At 37.9% G+C, this 13127-nt stretch overlaps 2 protein-coding genes and 1 long non-coding RNA gene across 5 annotated transcripts in view; 1 reads left to right on the forward strand and 2 right to left on the reverse strand.

The window, feature by feature from the left end:
* On the forward strand, positions 1 to 12595 carry LOC149040017 (uncharacterized). Its single transcript, XR_016179772.1, has 3 exons — positions 1 to 134; positions 5726 to 5817; positions 12509 to 12595. It is a non-coding gene; the product is annotated as an uncharacterized LOC149040017 (long non-coding RNA).
* LOC113668683 (biogenesis of lysosome-related organelles complex 1 subunit 1) lies at positions 2155 to 6597 on the reverse strand. The gene is made up of 6 exons (XM_027184635.2): positions 6416 to 6597; positions 4560 to 4632; positions 3648 to 3715; positions 3083 to 3147; positions 2707 to 2791; positions 2155 to 2290 (listed from the first exon to the last, which is right to left on the reverse strand). The coding sequence occupies exons 1-6, from the start codon at positions 6474 to 6476 to the stop codon at positions 2268 to 2270; spliced, it is 375 nt and encodes a 124-aa protein (XP_027040436.1). The 5' UTR covers positions 6477 to 6597; the 3' UTR covers positions 2155 to 2267.
* LOC113668592 (sorting nexin-13) overlaps positions 9029 to 13127 on the reverse strand; it is a 21024-nt gene continuing 16925 nt past the window's right edge. For 2 of the 3 annotated variants that reach the window (XM_089182454.1, XM_089182455.1), the window contains exons 26-33: positions 13059 to 13121; positions 12573 to 12640; positions 12204 to 12281; positions 11825 to 11893; positions 10814 to 10926; positions 10351 to 10404; positions 10181 to 10232; positions 9029 to 9824 (exon numbers count right to left, since the gene is read on the reverse strand). In XM_089182454.1, the coding sequence (XP_089038580.1) occupies positions 9686 to 9824; positions 10181 to 10232; positions 10351 to 10404; positions 10814 to 10926; positions 11825 to 11893; positions 12204 to 12281; positions 12573 to 12640; positions 13059 to 13121 (636 nt within the window). In that variant the 3' untranslated portion in view covers positions 9029 to 9685. The remainder of the gene's footprint in view (positions 9825 to 10180; positions 10233 to 10350; positions 10405 to 10813; positions 10927 to 11824; positions 11894 to 12203; positions 12282 to 12572; positions 12641 to 13058; positions 13122 to 13127) is intronic. The other variant, XM_027184524.2, reaches the window with a different exon arrangement.

Here is a 13127-nt window from a genome sequence, read left to right on the forward strand (position 1 = left end):
AAAGTAAGAAGAGTATATTGAAGGCTTGAAATTATGTTACGATCGATTTTCATCAAGAAATGGGCCAGGAATTTTCCACAATAGTGCAAATAATCGTGAAGGCTGATCGAGGAGAAGCGATTGCGTGACGCTCGGTAAGCTGTAAGATGACATATTATTATTTACCAGACGTAAAAACTCCTCAGATTCTCAGTCTGCATTTTGTACCCAATCTGCAGTCTCCAGTCTATATTTTGTATCCGGTCTGCTGTCTACATTTTGTACTAACAGGTATCTGTGGCACCAATACAGTTTATTTTTGGTTACATTTATTCGCATAACACATAATCTACCACAAAATACCTGTGTGTGAGGTAATTCGACATTTTCGTTCTTTTCCACGTTAATACTCTTCTTTCCTTTTAAGTAATCCACCCACCCTATAAAAAATAACTCTTGCATGCATAGCATGCCTATGTTTTGAAATAGGTGTATGCCCTTTCCCAGACTTGAGCTCACTATTTCAGTATACTAATCCGACACCCGTAGTATCATTACACTTGATTCCAAGGATCCAGTACCATCCAGGTATCCCAGTTACCCTGCTCACAGGGTCTAGTTCATTCATAATACACTAGCCTTGTACAGTTTGTTTTCTACTTGTCATGTGAAATAACTTGCGTATTTTTGTGAGCTAAGATTGGGCCGAATTTCACTGAACATTTCACTTTCAGATCCTGTATTAGAAACTAAAAAACTTCAGGCAAAGGTGTTAAATTCGACATGCCGAGCTATTTTAGTTTGTAAACTATTGCAGAATATAAACTTTGATGGTTATTGAACTTTGATGGTTTGACATTTTTGACAGCTTTAGTCTTGTACAGCCAATCAGATCATTTGAACCATTCTAACAGGAATTCTGATTGGCTTATTGTAGCGTGCTTTATGAGAGTATAGAGCATGCTGACGACACTGTTGTTCGCTTTGGAAATAAGATTTGTTTTGAAAATTGAAAGTAATTCTTGAGGAATTTAACAGATTCTTTATTATAAAACAAATAGAGAAGAAGTGGTAGAAGTAGAAGAAGAAGAAGGAATTTCTCTTCTCGTGTTCAACTCGACATCTCACTCGTTCACTGCACTCACTCGTGAGCTATCGAGTTAAACACTCGAAGATTAATTCCATATCTACGCGCGCCCATGTATTATTCCCTATTTATTAATTTTTGTAACTTGTTAGTTCATTTTGTAAAGTTCTTTAAGTCTTTTGCTGAGGGAATATAAAATAATTAGCATGCTATCGCATTTCATTTCGTGAGATGGTTGATTATACATGGGAAAGGGAGAGTAAGATTTTAGGGGGAGGTAGAGGTTTCGTTCGATTCTCGTATTTCGTGTACGTGACATATTGTTGTTTCGCCTTATTGTAGACATTTATGCCTTGTTTTAAATGGTTTTAGATAGTTTGCGAGTGGTTGTAGATGTTTTTGAGGTGGTTGTAGGTGGTTGTTGAAATTCTTGAGGTGGTTGTAGGTGGTTGTAGGTGGTTGTAGGTAGTTTTAGGTGGTTTTAGGTCGTTCCTTGTTATAGTACTTACCCCGCGCAGGAGCAAACAATAATAGGCAATGATATCTTCACATCTTTAAAGTGCAAGAAAGTTCAAAGTCCGACTAAACAATTCAAAGAATAGTTCAGTCTGTGTCCGAAGCACTTTCGATGAAATGGAATCGTCGTTTCCGAGGTTTAACTATGACTGTTTTTAATTTCGGCGTTGGATCGCTCGAGCAAAGTGTTAAGCTAGGTCGGCTCGTAATTTTCGATTTCCTTGGCAATTCCCTTCTCTAAACACCACTTTTTCCAAACTGACAACCAAAAAGCAGTGCTTTTTATAGTGTTTTCGTTGTTTAAGCTGTTTCTCAGCTGCAGTGGCGAAAGAAAACCTACTTAAAACGCCGGCCATTGTTTCGCTCGCAAATTTTCAAATTTTCAAATTTTGTTGCGACATCCAAGGCTCGCATTTGATTGGCTATCTGTGAGTTTCTTTGATTATTGTCCAATCAGAATGTCTGATTTGTTTCTTTCTTTGCACTGAATTAACCCTCTTCTGCACTGAATTAACTCTCTTCTGCACTGAATTACCTGAAAACTGCATTTATCTTAACCAATCAGAACTGAGTAATTTTTCCATGTATATTATTAACAGCTTAACAGTGTAAGGAAATAACATTTTCTGTGTCATAAGGAACCTTCTATTATCTCTATGTTGGGGACAGCTCTCAGGTTGAACTACTATGAAGCTTTAGGGCCATCTCCTGTTTAAAATGAAAAGATAAAACGGTTAAGTTAGAGAATTTTATTTTCTAGCATTAGATCATTTGCACGCGGGTTAATTTCACTGCTCATGTCGCAGCGCTAAGAAAAGGCAGCTCTTAAGCTGTGTGAAGTATCATGTTTAATAGTACAGTGTATGTTCCACATCATAAGATGATCATGAGATTGTAACACACCCAGTCGCCATTGTATGATTGTCCACATACCCTGTGGGGATTTTTGAATGAGTGACATGGGAAACATGAGGAACTGGTGGAACAAAACTTGAATATTGTCTGTTCGGTAATTTAAATCGAGATAGACCTAGATTATTATCTGCAGATCTGAAAGGCGACTGGTGAAACATAATCCCAAAGTTCATTGAAAACTAAACGCAAGTTACTGACTTTTCTCTAACCTTTGTAAGCGTATTCCAAAGCACTTGCTATGGCTGTCATGTCAGCCTCTATTACTCTTGACCAGTTTTCCACGTCGCCAAGTTCCTTTAGAACAAATATATTGAGCATGAAAAGAGAGTCTTATTTGACAGGGCTTCTCGGCGAGACTACATTTCTGAATTGGAGGGGTGAACTTCATTCAAAAAGAGTCTTGTTTTAATTTGCATCACATTTGTTAGTATGAATCATACGATAGTTGAAAGAACCTTTTGCCTCGTTTTGTGCATTCTTTGCATTAGAATTTGAACATTTGTACAACGTAAGTGTGCTTTTATCCAAAAACCCTGCCTTGATAGGAGCCCTGACTTTGAACATACAGAGAAAGAAGCTAATTACCTTTAAAGCCTTATTGAAAGCCTCCAACATCTGAAGCCATTGTACTGTCTGTTTAGAAAATCTTGCTGAGGAGAATATCAAAGGGCGCAAAATTTGATATCAAATAGGGAACAGGTTGTCTCTGAGCCTACACCAAAACATAAACATTGAGGGCTACAAGCATGGATCAATCCTGGGTCCACCAGAATACAAGTCCAGTCCCCTAGCCACTCAGCAACAGCCCATTCCTTGAATCCTTGTTTGAGAAAACCATAGAAGCTTCTCTAGGTCTACCACGAACATTTATAACATACTGTAGTGTTGTTTCTTCTGGGAAACATATTAGGGGATACTGCAGTCAATCGCAGACTTAACTAACTGGCCAATAAATTTAATATTAATAAACGCCACTATAAGTTTGCTTTGAGTTTGAAATGTCTTGCATCTAGCTGTTAGATGTTTCTTGCAAGTCTCAACATCACGACACCATTTTGATTTTATTTAAGATCTTGAACAGTACAAAGACAAAACACATTGGACCTTACAACTCACAAAACATAACACACCATCTGGAGTATTTCCAAACCTGCATGAGCTTGTAACTGCTTGGCCTCTGTTTCTAATTTGCGCTGATTGACATAAGCTTGTTCTACACTGTGGGAAGTAAAACAAATCACCTTTTTATTACATTAATAAAAAGGCAGAATGTTAAATAAAAGCCAAAATTATGCAATCCATGAATAAAACTACTTCCAGATAGAAAGCTTCCAGAAAGAAAGTAATATTTGTCATTCAAATCAATGGGAAAATGGGGAAAGGAAATCAACCCTGCCATTTACATTTCATTTTCAAAATAGTCAGTCCATCTCATCAAAGATTTAAAACTAATCTAGGATCTAATGTGAGGAGAGATGGAAACCTTAAAGTAGGAGAAAAAGTGTGTTCAGTGATTTTGTCAAGCCTAAGATGGTTAAAATAACAATCCATCTTTTCATCCTAATTTATTTTCCTTTGAAATAACCTTTTTAACCTTTCACATCCCAAACTCAGTAAGCACATTCTCCATATGTTCTCTGTAAATTTCCTAAGGTACTGAAGGGGGGAATTTGTTTAAAATCAAGAGCTAATCTTTAGTTGGCAGTCAATTTTTCAAATTAACTTAATCCTGGTAAGGAAACTGCCCCTAAAGCAGCTGAAGTACACCACACTGTAATAGCCAATCTTAGTTTCACTGAGGATAACCCAACAATTCTCCTAATAGAGGAGAGGCACTGAAAAAGTAGAGTGCTTTGCCTAAGAAAACAACACTGGAACACAGCCAGGACTCAAACACAGACCTATAAATTGAGAGTCCATTACATCTCCCAAAAGCAAAGTGGGGCCAACAACTTCGCATGCTAAACAACCAGCTATATGTGCATAAAAGTTGAGGTCATTCAATGTGTTACAATAATGGTAAGCAATCACTGAGCAAGCCAAACAATGTTTTATCACTTACCCAGTGTTAAGAGTGTCCATTAGTTTGTATGTTAGTCTTGAGGATGCTACCACAGCTTCTCGTCTTAAGTGTTCTACATCAATGACAAAATAAAAAATACTTAAATAACACCATAATATATTATTTGTTTCTTTAAATGAACAGGTACTCATGAAACAGGGTGACTTCAGACGATTTCTTTCAGAGATATATCTCTAGTAAAGGGGAAAGACTGTAATTTTGTAAACTGCAACTTAAGTTTTCATTTTCTGTACCTTCCTTCCTTCTTTTACGTGTACCTTGCAGCTACAACCAGTTACAAAATGTTGAGAGTCACCTTGAGCAAAAAGTGCACTTAACAACTTCATCAGATGGCCAAAAAGAACTTTAGTGCAAAAAAACTACTAGCTGCCCCCTTCCTGACTCATCAAGGTTTTGTACATGGTACTGTTTAGCTACCAACATTAGAAAGGGGGAAATAAATTATGTTGGATCACATGGTGAACAATTGTCTCTTTTCCTGTCATGGTAACATGTCTCAACTACTTTTGCAGCTGGTTGTAGCAGTACACCTTTGTATGGCACTGCCCATCTTGTACAGCCCTCAGGCTTTTTGTCTTATGTTTTTCAATGAAAACATGTCCAGGACTATACTGGGCATTTGAAAATATTATTGACTGGCTGGCTACTGACAGCCTTTTGGACTAAGTATAAAGGCTTTCAATACATCTTTCAGGTTTTCAAGCAACATTATTAGCAAATAACATGGAGCAAACCTTTAAATTAAATGTAGCTCCTTACAAATATTTAGCAATTATTCTAAATGTGCATGTTGGATATGAGATGGTAAAAAGCCAAAGACAGTAGTGCTGAGTCGCCATAACTAAACTTGTATCCAACAAGTGTGAATAGAATAATTGTCTTTAAGTTATTAAATTTCATCAAATCCTGAATGTTTGGATATTTGGAGCCTTTTCTCAACTTGGCAACCAATGGCACAATGCATTCCCATATGAGATGAATCAGAATATCAGCTGATAACCACAGTTGGGTGAACAAATCAGACCACTAGAGATGCAAAATTCTGAGTTGAAAATTAAATAAATCACAATAGCAATCAATAGCTATTTGGACATCAAAACTTAGGGATCTTGATGAACATTTCTGACTCCTTCCTTTTCTTTTAGTGTTCCTTTGTTGACATAACATCCTGAAATGGCCATATAAAGCAAGTCCCTTGAAAAGGAAACTCTACCAAAAGAAACAGTGCTACCAAAAGGTAAAACCACTGAACAGTTTCTTCAATTGTATGCAAACCAAATGGCTGTATTTCTTAGCCCTCTGACATTTCCTACTTTTCACATTTATTACTCCTCTCAAATCTCAAGCAATCACTTGCAATTGGCTGCTATGCTGTAAAACCACAGCTGGTGGTTTTGTCTGTGAGACAAATTGACTTTGGGGTGCCTCAGACACTGCAGTTTTGAACAAACCTTTGCAGTTAAAAGCCACGAACAACACTACGACCTGTCTAAATGAGCAAAAATAAAATTTTGCACCAGCAACATTGAGGGAAATTTCAAACGTCATTTCTCCTACTTCCAAATTCGATGAAATCTGCACAGTTTAGCAAAATGGTTTGTATTCGTCTTTAACGCCGCTTCCAGAAACTACAGGAAACTGTTACTTGTTTTGGAAACTTAATTACGTTTCCTTAATCAGAATATCGACTTACATAGAATATGAACGAAAGATTATTAATTAGTTTTAATGTACATCTGAACGTATGCAAGGGCCAGCAATTCAGTTGCAAAAAAGTTGCTCACGAACGACAAAACCGAAGAAATTTCGGTTGCTTTGTGTGAAAATAAGAATACCTTGTTTTTCCCGTTGAACTGCTTGATTCGCTTGATGTTCTTTCAAAGCACGCGAGAGCATTTTAGTCAGATTTCCTTCGGTTCAAAGCGCGAAGTTCTGTAATGAAAACAGTAAATGCATTACATGTCCTCGTACACAGCAAACTACCAGGAGATACGTCATGTACGTAGAAGTATATTGTACCACAATCCGGAAGACTTTCCCATTGCCGTGTCACACACAACTGACCAATCAGATTTCAGGACACCAGCGGTATATAATATATCATCTGAATAAAGGGGTAGTTTCTGTAGAAACTGTGGTGCTGCGTCGGTGGGAGTGTATTTCAAGGTAGTTTGGTATTATCAACTCAACTGGCTACCGTTGAGAGTTTGAAGCAGACGTTTCGGGCGTTAGCCCTTCGTGGACTTCGTCCGACGTTAGCTTTCAAACTTTTAAGGTTACTTCCCACCTTCGCGGGTGTCCTTCAGGAAAAACTCGTACACGCGCTAGTTTCTTTAAAATCATAGCAAACTATACATCAGGGGAAGGCTTACTAACTGCAGTTTACGACAAAAATATAATTTAAGCGACCTTTCCTTTAAGGAAGTTTCAGGAGCCGGTAAGGCGTGAAACAACTGAGGGTTCTTCTATTGAATTTTTTATCGGGTATCGGATGCCGCAGCACGAGCACGAGCAAAGCCCATCTTAGCGAGTTATCCATTTCTAGGTTTACCAAGTACATAAGAGAAGCCCTCTTATGTATCTTTTACTTGTTCCTAAAGAGTGAAATTTGACGAAAAACGGTCAAATCTTAATGCCTTAAAATTTCGCTCCAAGTGGATGTATTCCTCCTTAAATCAAATGCGAGATTTTAGCTCATAAAGGTTTGTAAATAACTCACGCTACGCCAGGAGATTATCTCGCCTCCTGAAACCGCAAACCAATGGGACAACGTGACCTCCTGGGGTCAATGACGATGATCAAGATTTCCCGGGAAAAATAATCCGTAGCAGAGACATCTTTTTATCTTGATCGCTCCGTGGAGCGTTGAGAAGGACGACACAATAATGGGCAAGGTTGCCAAAGGCAAAGGAAAAACCCGCCGCAAAAATGGAAAAACGGAGAATGTGCTTATAGGCAAGACAACGGATCGACAGACAGCTTTCAAAAATACGATTTGTATCAAGGCCGGCACTTACATAAAACATAGGCATGCGTAGCACGCAAGACTTATTTTTTTAGCTGGGTAGCTCGAGATGGGACTCTTTCTGTTCCTAGTATTTTCATAACTTTCAAAAGAACGAAAATATCGCACTATTTCGCTTTAAGAGAAAAGAAAAACCTAATATATCTAGACTCGCATATGTATTTTGTGGTATGTTGTCTCTATTGTCTTATAATTCTGAGCAAAAATAAAATGCATTAGTGCCACGCTCACTGTGGCTTCCTTCGCAGACGTTGTTTAGTCTTGTCGCACAACGCCCAAATGTTACTCGTTGGAGAGTGAGCGCGTTGCGTGACGAGACCAAATAACGGTTGCGAAAGAGACTACGCTTACAACCATTCCTTTAATAGAGAGAAAATCAAAATTATTCGTCTTCAATTAGTCGCCTCAAAAATATAAATCCACGTAATTTTACAACGAAAAGCAAACTGAAACTGTTGTATCTTCAATAGACCCTATTAAAAAATATACTGCGATCTCGAATATGTGAAGATACACTGAGCAAGAGAAAAGGATATTTCAAAGAGGGCTCCTTGATTGGTTGTTGCCTATCTGAACTTTGCCTTCTCTGTAAAAAACGTGATTAAATGCAGGTTGTTTACATGGAATTGACTCGCAATAGGGTTAAGTCCAAGACAGCCAAAAAACGAATTTTATTTGTAGAAAAAGTCAAAACGCGGGAAAGCCGCGATCAGTATCATTTAATCCCATCTGATTTTTTTCAGTGGGGTTGGATAACACGGTTAGAATACGTGATAAACTGCAGGTTGTTTACCAAGAAATGGCACGTGATGAGGATAAGTCTAATGTGGCAAAGTGAAATTTGAGTGGTAAAGTAAAATTAGAAAAATGGCGTAATGTTCATGTAGTGCAATGATTGGGTATGTTCTGATTGGACTTTCGACGTTTTTTTCATAGTACGTGATGGAATGTAAGTTGTTAGGCCTGTGTGTTGTTAGAAAAGGAGCGGAAAAACACGTTTTAACTTAAAATGATACAAAAAGTTAAATGCAAACCTCTCATATCCTGATAAAGCTCGATCGCAATCGACGAGGCTCTTGCGAAGGCCATAACCATCACACTTACCAAATGAGCCCAAAATTTCTGGTTAACGTCATTCTCTGTGCACAGCCCCCTTATTCCATAACATAATTTTAAAAAAGAAAAAATTCCCAAACGCTGTGATTAGTGCAAGATATCCAAATGCTGTGATATGATTGGTGCGAAATACATACGCTAATGCAGCAATCTGATTGGTCCGAGATACACACCCTAATGCGGCAATCTAATTGGTGCAAGATACATACTCTAATGCGGCGATCTGATTTGCGCGAGAAACATACCACTCCACACGCTGTAGAGTTGTTGTTTGTTCCTTTTTTTATAAGTACGAGATTAAGACACCTTCCTGATTTATTAAATTTTATTTGAAAATACATTTTTCTAAATAACTCGGGTGCTTTGAAAGATTTCAGAATATATTTTTCTTGGAAACGCTCGGAAAAATGTTTGAAGTCAGTGTAGTCAAATAAAAGAAAAAAACGATTTTTTCGGCCTCTGAAGGTGGAAAGTAACCTTCGTCTTTGTTTTACTTGGATTACTAATAGTTTCAAAAATTAATCTTCTCCAAAAATAATGATATATTATTTCGTTGTGTACAAGTATGTTGCTTTCGCGTTAAAAGACACCTGGAAAATTTAACTTTAACTCTTCAGGACATCAGCGTCTTTTAACTGTTACATCATCACAGATGAACAAAGGAAAAAAGGAAAACATACAAGTACCCTTGAGCCGGGACTTCTTGTTGTTCAGAAATCACGTTAGCTTTGCCCTAAATGAATCTCCACGAAATGAAAAAATAGAGAAGACTTGTTCCCAGTCGTTGCTAGGAAAGGCTTGAATAGGGCGTCCACAGAGCATCAACAGAGTCTACATGCTCCCGGCATACCCCGCGTTCTTGACGATGACATCGTTTCTCTGACAAGTAACACATAAGTAAAGCTTGGGCGGGTTTCTCACACCAGCAACATGTAATATCAAAGCATTCTCATCTCAGCTGTCATCACACCTTCGGTTTGGCATGAATTTTGTGAAAAATGCTGTTAAACTTGTTGTCAGGAAAAAGCAACTCCAGAATACCTTCACACAGTACATAGAGAAGACGCTTGTTTAGGCTGCAGTACTGAAAGGTGTCGAACACACTGTAAAGGAAAGGAACCACTTAGATAATGAACTGTTCAGAAAGCCAAGGACTGAAAATTACTTCATGATATTTCAAATATACAGGATGAAATAGAGTCGAAAAAGAAATTGGTGCACTTGTAACTCGATTCTTCAAACAGCAATAAAGTACCTACATCGTTAAAAATTTCTCATGGGTAAACCTGAAGTAATAGCAGTAGGTTCCTGAATGATAAAATGCTCCTTTGTACTAGTCAGCATTAAGCATCAAGCAATAAAATTCAAAGCCCAGTAAATCGCGTGAAAAAAAACTGCTTTCAATAGAATCGGCGTACCACAAGTTTGAATTCATAAAGAAGAAGAGAATCAAACATACCAACAAACTCCTTCCATTGTTACTTCTAAACCAAGGAAACGTTTAAGTTCCTCTGTGAAAAATTATTGATAACATCAACGGTAATTAGGTATTGTATAAGACAGCGCAAGATAAATTTTTTTAAATTCGGTGCGAAGAAGAGAATATAAACTCTTGTCCGCAGACATTACCTGTTGTGGGAAGCGAACAGTTTTCCTTAGGCTTCGCTCTCGGAAAACTGCGAACTTAAAGGGACAAATTACGTTCGGCGATAAGAACAAATCCAGTATTTCACGCTTAAACTTGCTTTTTTTTTGGTTTAAGAATTAACCCAAGGACTAATGTTGTTTGGGGTTTTCTTTGTGCAAGTTACCACTTTCTAGGCTCAAAAAAGCGGATGCGCGACATAATGTGGAAGAGAAGAGCGTTGTGGTTTGACCGCTCTCTCTTTCGCTCGTATCCACTGTTTGAGAGCCAAAACACAGAGTAAAACTGAGGGACGCGAAATACAAAAGTAAATCTGTCGGCAAAGCTATAAAAAAAATAACTGGATTTGTCTTCCGTGACTTTAACGAACCAGTCAGGTATTGTGGAGCCCAAACAGTCCTTGAACCTAGGAATTGCTTAACAAACTGAACTCTTTGCCTTGCTCACCGGGAATACTCCCGAAAATCTTTGTTTTAGCAGCCACTCGTGTCCTAATCTTGACATCTTTTTTTCTTTCTTGGGAAGCTTCGGCCAAAATTCCACCAGGCCAGTAGGAGTCTCTGAAACACATCAAACACACAAACTAAATTTAATTGGCTGTAAAGTACAGCTGCTGTTTAGTCGTAGTTAAGTTCTTACACTCGTTTTTAAACACGTCGAATCCAAAGACCTCTTCGATCAAATAGGTTTTTGGTTTTTATCTTTTTTCACCTACACTCGGAACAAAGAATGAGGAAGTGGTATAAAAGGTATCCAACAGACAGGCCACAATTTTTTTTTGTGAGGCTATGTGTAAGCAATTAAACGAAGATGAAACACAGTTGATCCCAATGTACATTTATACTAACGGTGCCATCACTGAAACAGAAAAGGGGCACTTATCGGAATGAGGGTGCTAACTCAATAGGGGCGTTTATTAATAAAGACAAAGTTGAGGGGGGGCGCTTATTGGAAGGAGGGCGCCAAAACGAATCATTACGGTATCTCTCTATTGCAGCATCAAAATTATTGCGATCAAACCAACCAGACTATGCATTTCAGTCGAACTCTTGGAGAAGGGTCTGTCTGGGGCAAAAGAGTTTGGGTCCAGGGACCGTTACGACGGAACATTTTCCAAACGATCATAGCCAAAACATCAATTAACATTTATCCATTTATGCTGACGATCACTACATTTACGAAGGTTTCCAACTGGCGTGAATCAAACTTACTCAAGGGAAACACATCAAAGTATCGTTACAGTAAGTAGCTACAAAGGGACAACGACGATCTGCTTCTTAATGTTGTAAACTAATTCTTAATTAAACATCGGTGCCTCCAATCGGTAGAGGGTTCCACCGTCAAATATTATCACAATCGCGTGGAGAAAGTTCCCAATTCTTTGGTCATTCTTACGCAGCAGTTAATATATTCGATGGAAAAGCTTCCTCGTAATGATTTTATTAACATTTTACTCACCTAAAGAGTTTAACATATTCTGCTATCTGTTCTGCAGAAGTCATGTAATTGACATAGTCGACGATTTTCCTGTGAAAACGAATTTTAGAAAGTCTCTCTCACAAAAGGATCAACAGCAGCAGTTGGTCTTACCGGTCCATTATCACCATCGTTATGCTCATCACCAATTTGTTCAAAATGATTGGTAAAATTCGGTATACTTAATATTAAAATCATAGCCACTTCTGTCATGATGTAATTAATGCGAACATTGATCCCCCGTTAGATACAAATATCTGTTCCCTTGATCAGATGACTGGATAAATAAGGCTTTGGACATTAACAATACGACAAAATCACTAACTCAAACAAACATTGATCAAGAACTCTGAGAAGTTACCGATTTATTCTGTCTCCGTAAGTTGTTTGGATTATTTGCCTCAGGAAAACAATGATACGGCGCCTCAGCCACAGATTTCTGAATGAGGAAAAATTTAACTGACGAGTTCATCATAACATGTATTTGACATAAGAGTCGATCAGCACAAAGGGAAAAGTACAGTATAAAGAAGCCGGGATTTCTCCAAATCTTTTCACTGAATATTAATTAGCATTTGGTGATCGAACTATACAGAGCGCTAAGAACCAACTATTTACTTCACCTGTTTGTTCTACTCATCTGTTAATTTGAAATTTCATTGACAGAACCAAATGCAAGAGGTCCTTTTACGAGCGAAGATGGGAGTTGGATTTGTCGCTGAGTTCTTACCTTTGCCTCAGGTCAAATATTTCGTCCATGAGTGATAACAAGATTCTCAGAGGAATATTATCATCTTCCTGAAAAAATAGCAAAACATCTATGTTTACCCACCATGAATTCGAAGCAGTGTATGAAGTGTTAGTTACCTGTTATTTACTCATACTTGATCTTTTGTCTAACATGGAACAATATGATATGAATCAGGCATTTTGATGCACAAATATGGAACAGCGATTGACGGTCGAGCAGAGTGTTTTAACGCTGTAAGTGCCCAAGAAAATCATACAAAAAAAATGAAAATTTAGGAAGTCCCTTGAAAGACTTCTGTTGGTGATTCACATTTCAGCATCCCGAGAAAAACCAACCATAGGACCTGGCTTCATGCCAAAGACCAAATATGGAAAAAAATAATATATAAGTCTTGGTTCATGGAAAAACATTGAAAGTGTAGAACAACAGAAAAACAATGAGCCTCCAAATAAACAGAGTTTTCACCTCTAGGTCAATTTCTGCATAAAACTGTCTTGTGTCTTCCTTTAAGTCACGTCTATTCCCTGGCTGAAA

The sequence above is a fragment of the Pocillopora damicornis genome, chromosome 9 (assembly GCF_964200805.1).
Source record: "Pocillopora damicornis chromosome 9, jaPocDami1.2, whole genome shotgun sequence".
Classification (NCBI taxonomy): domain Eukaryota; kingdom Metazoa; phylum Cnidaria; class Anthozoa; order Scleractinia; family Pocilloporidae; genus Pocillopora; species Pocillopora damicornis.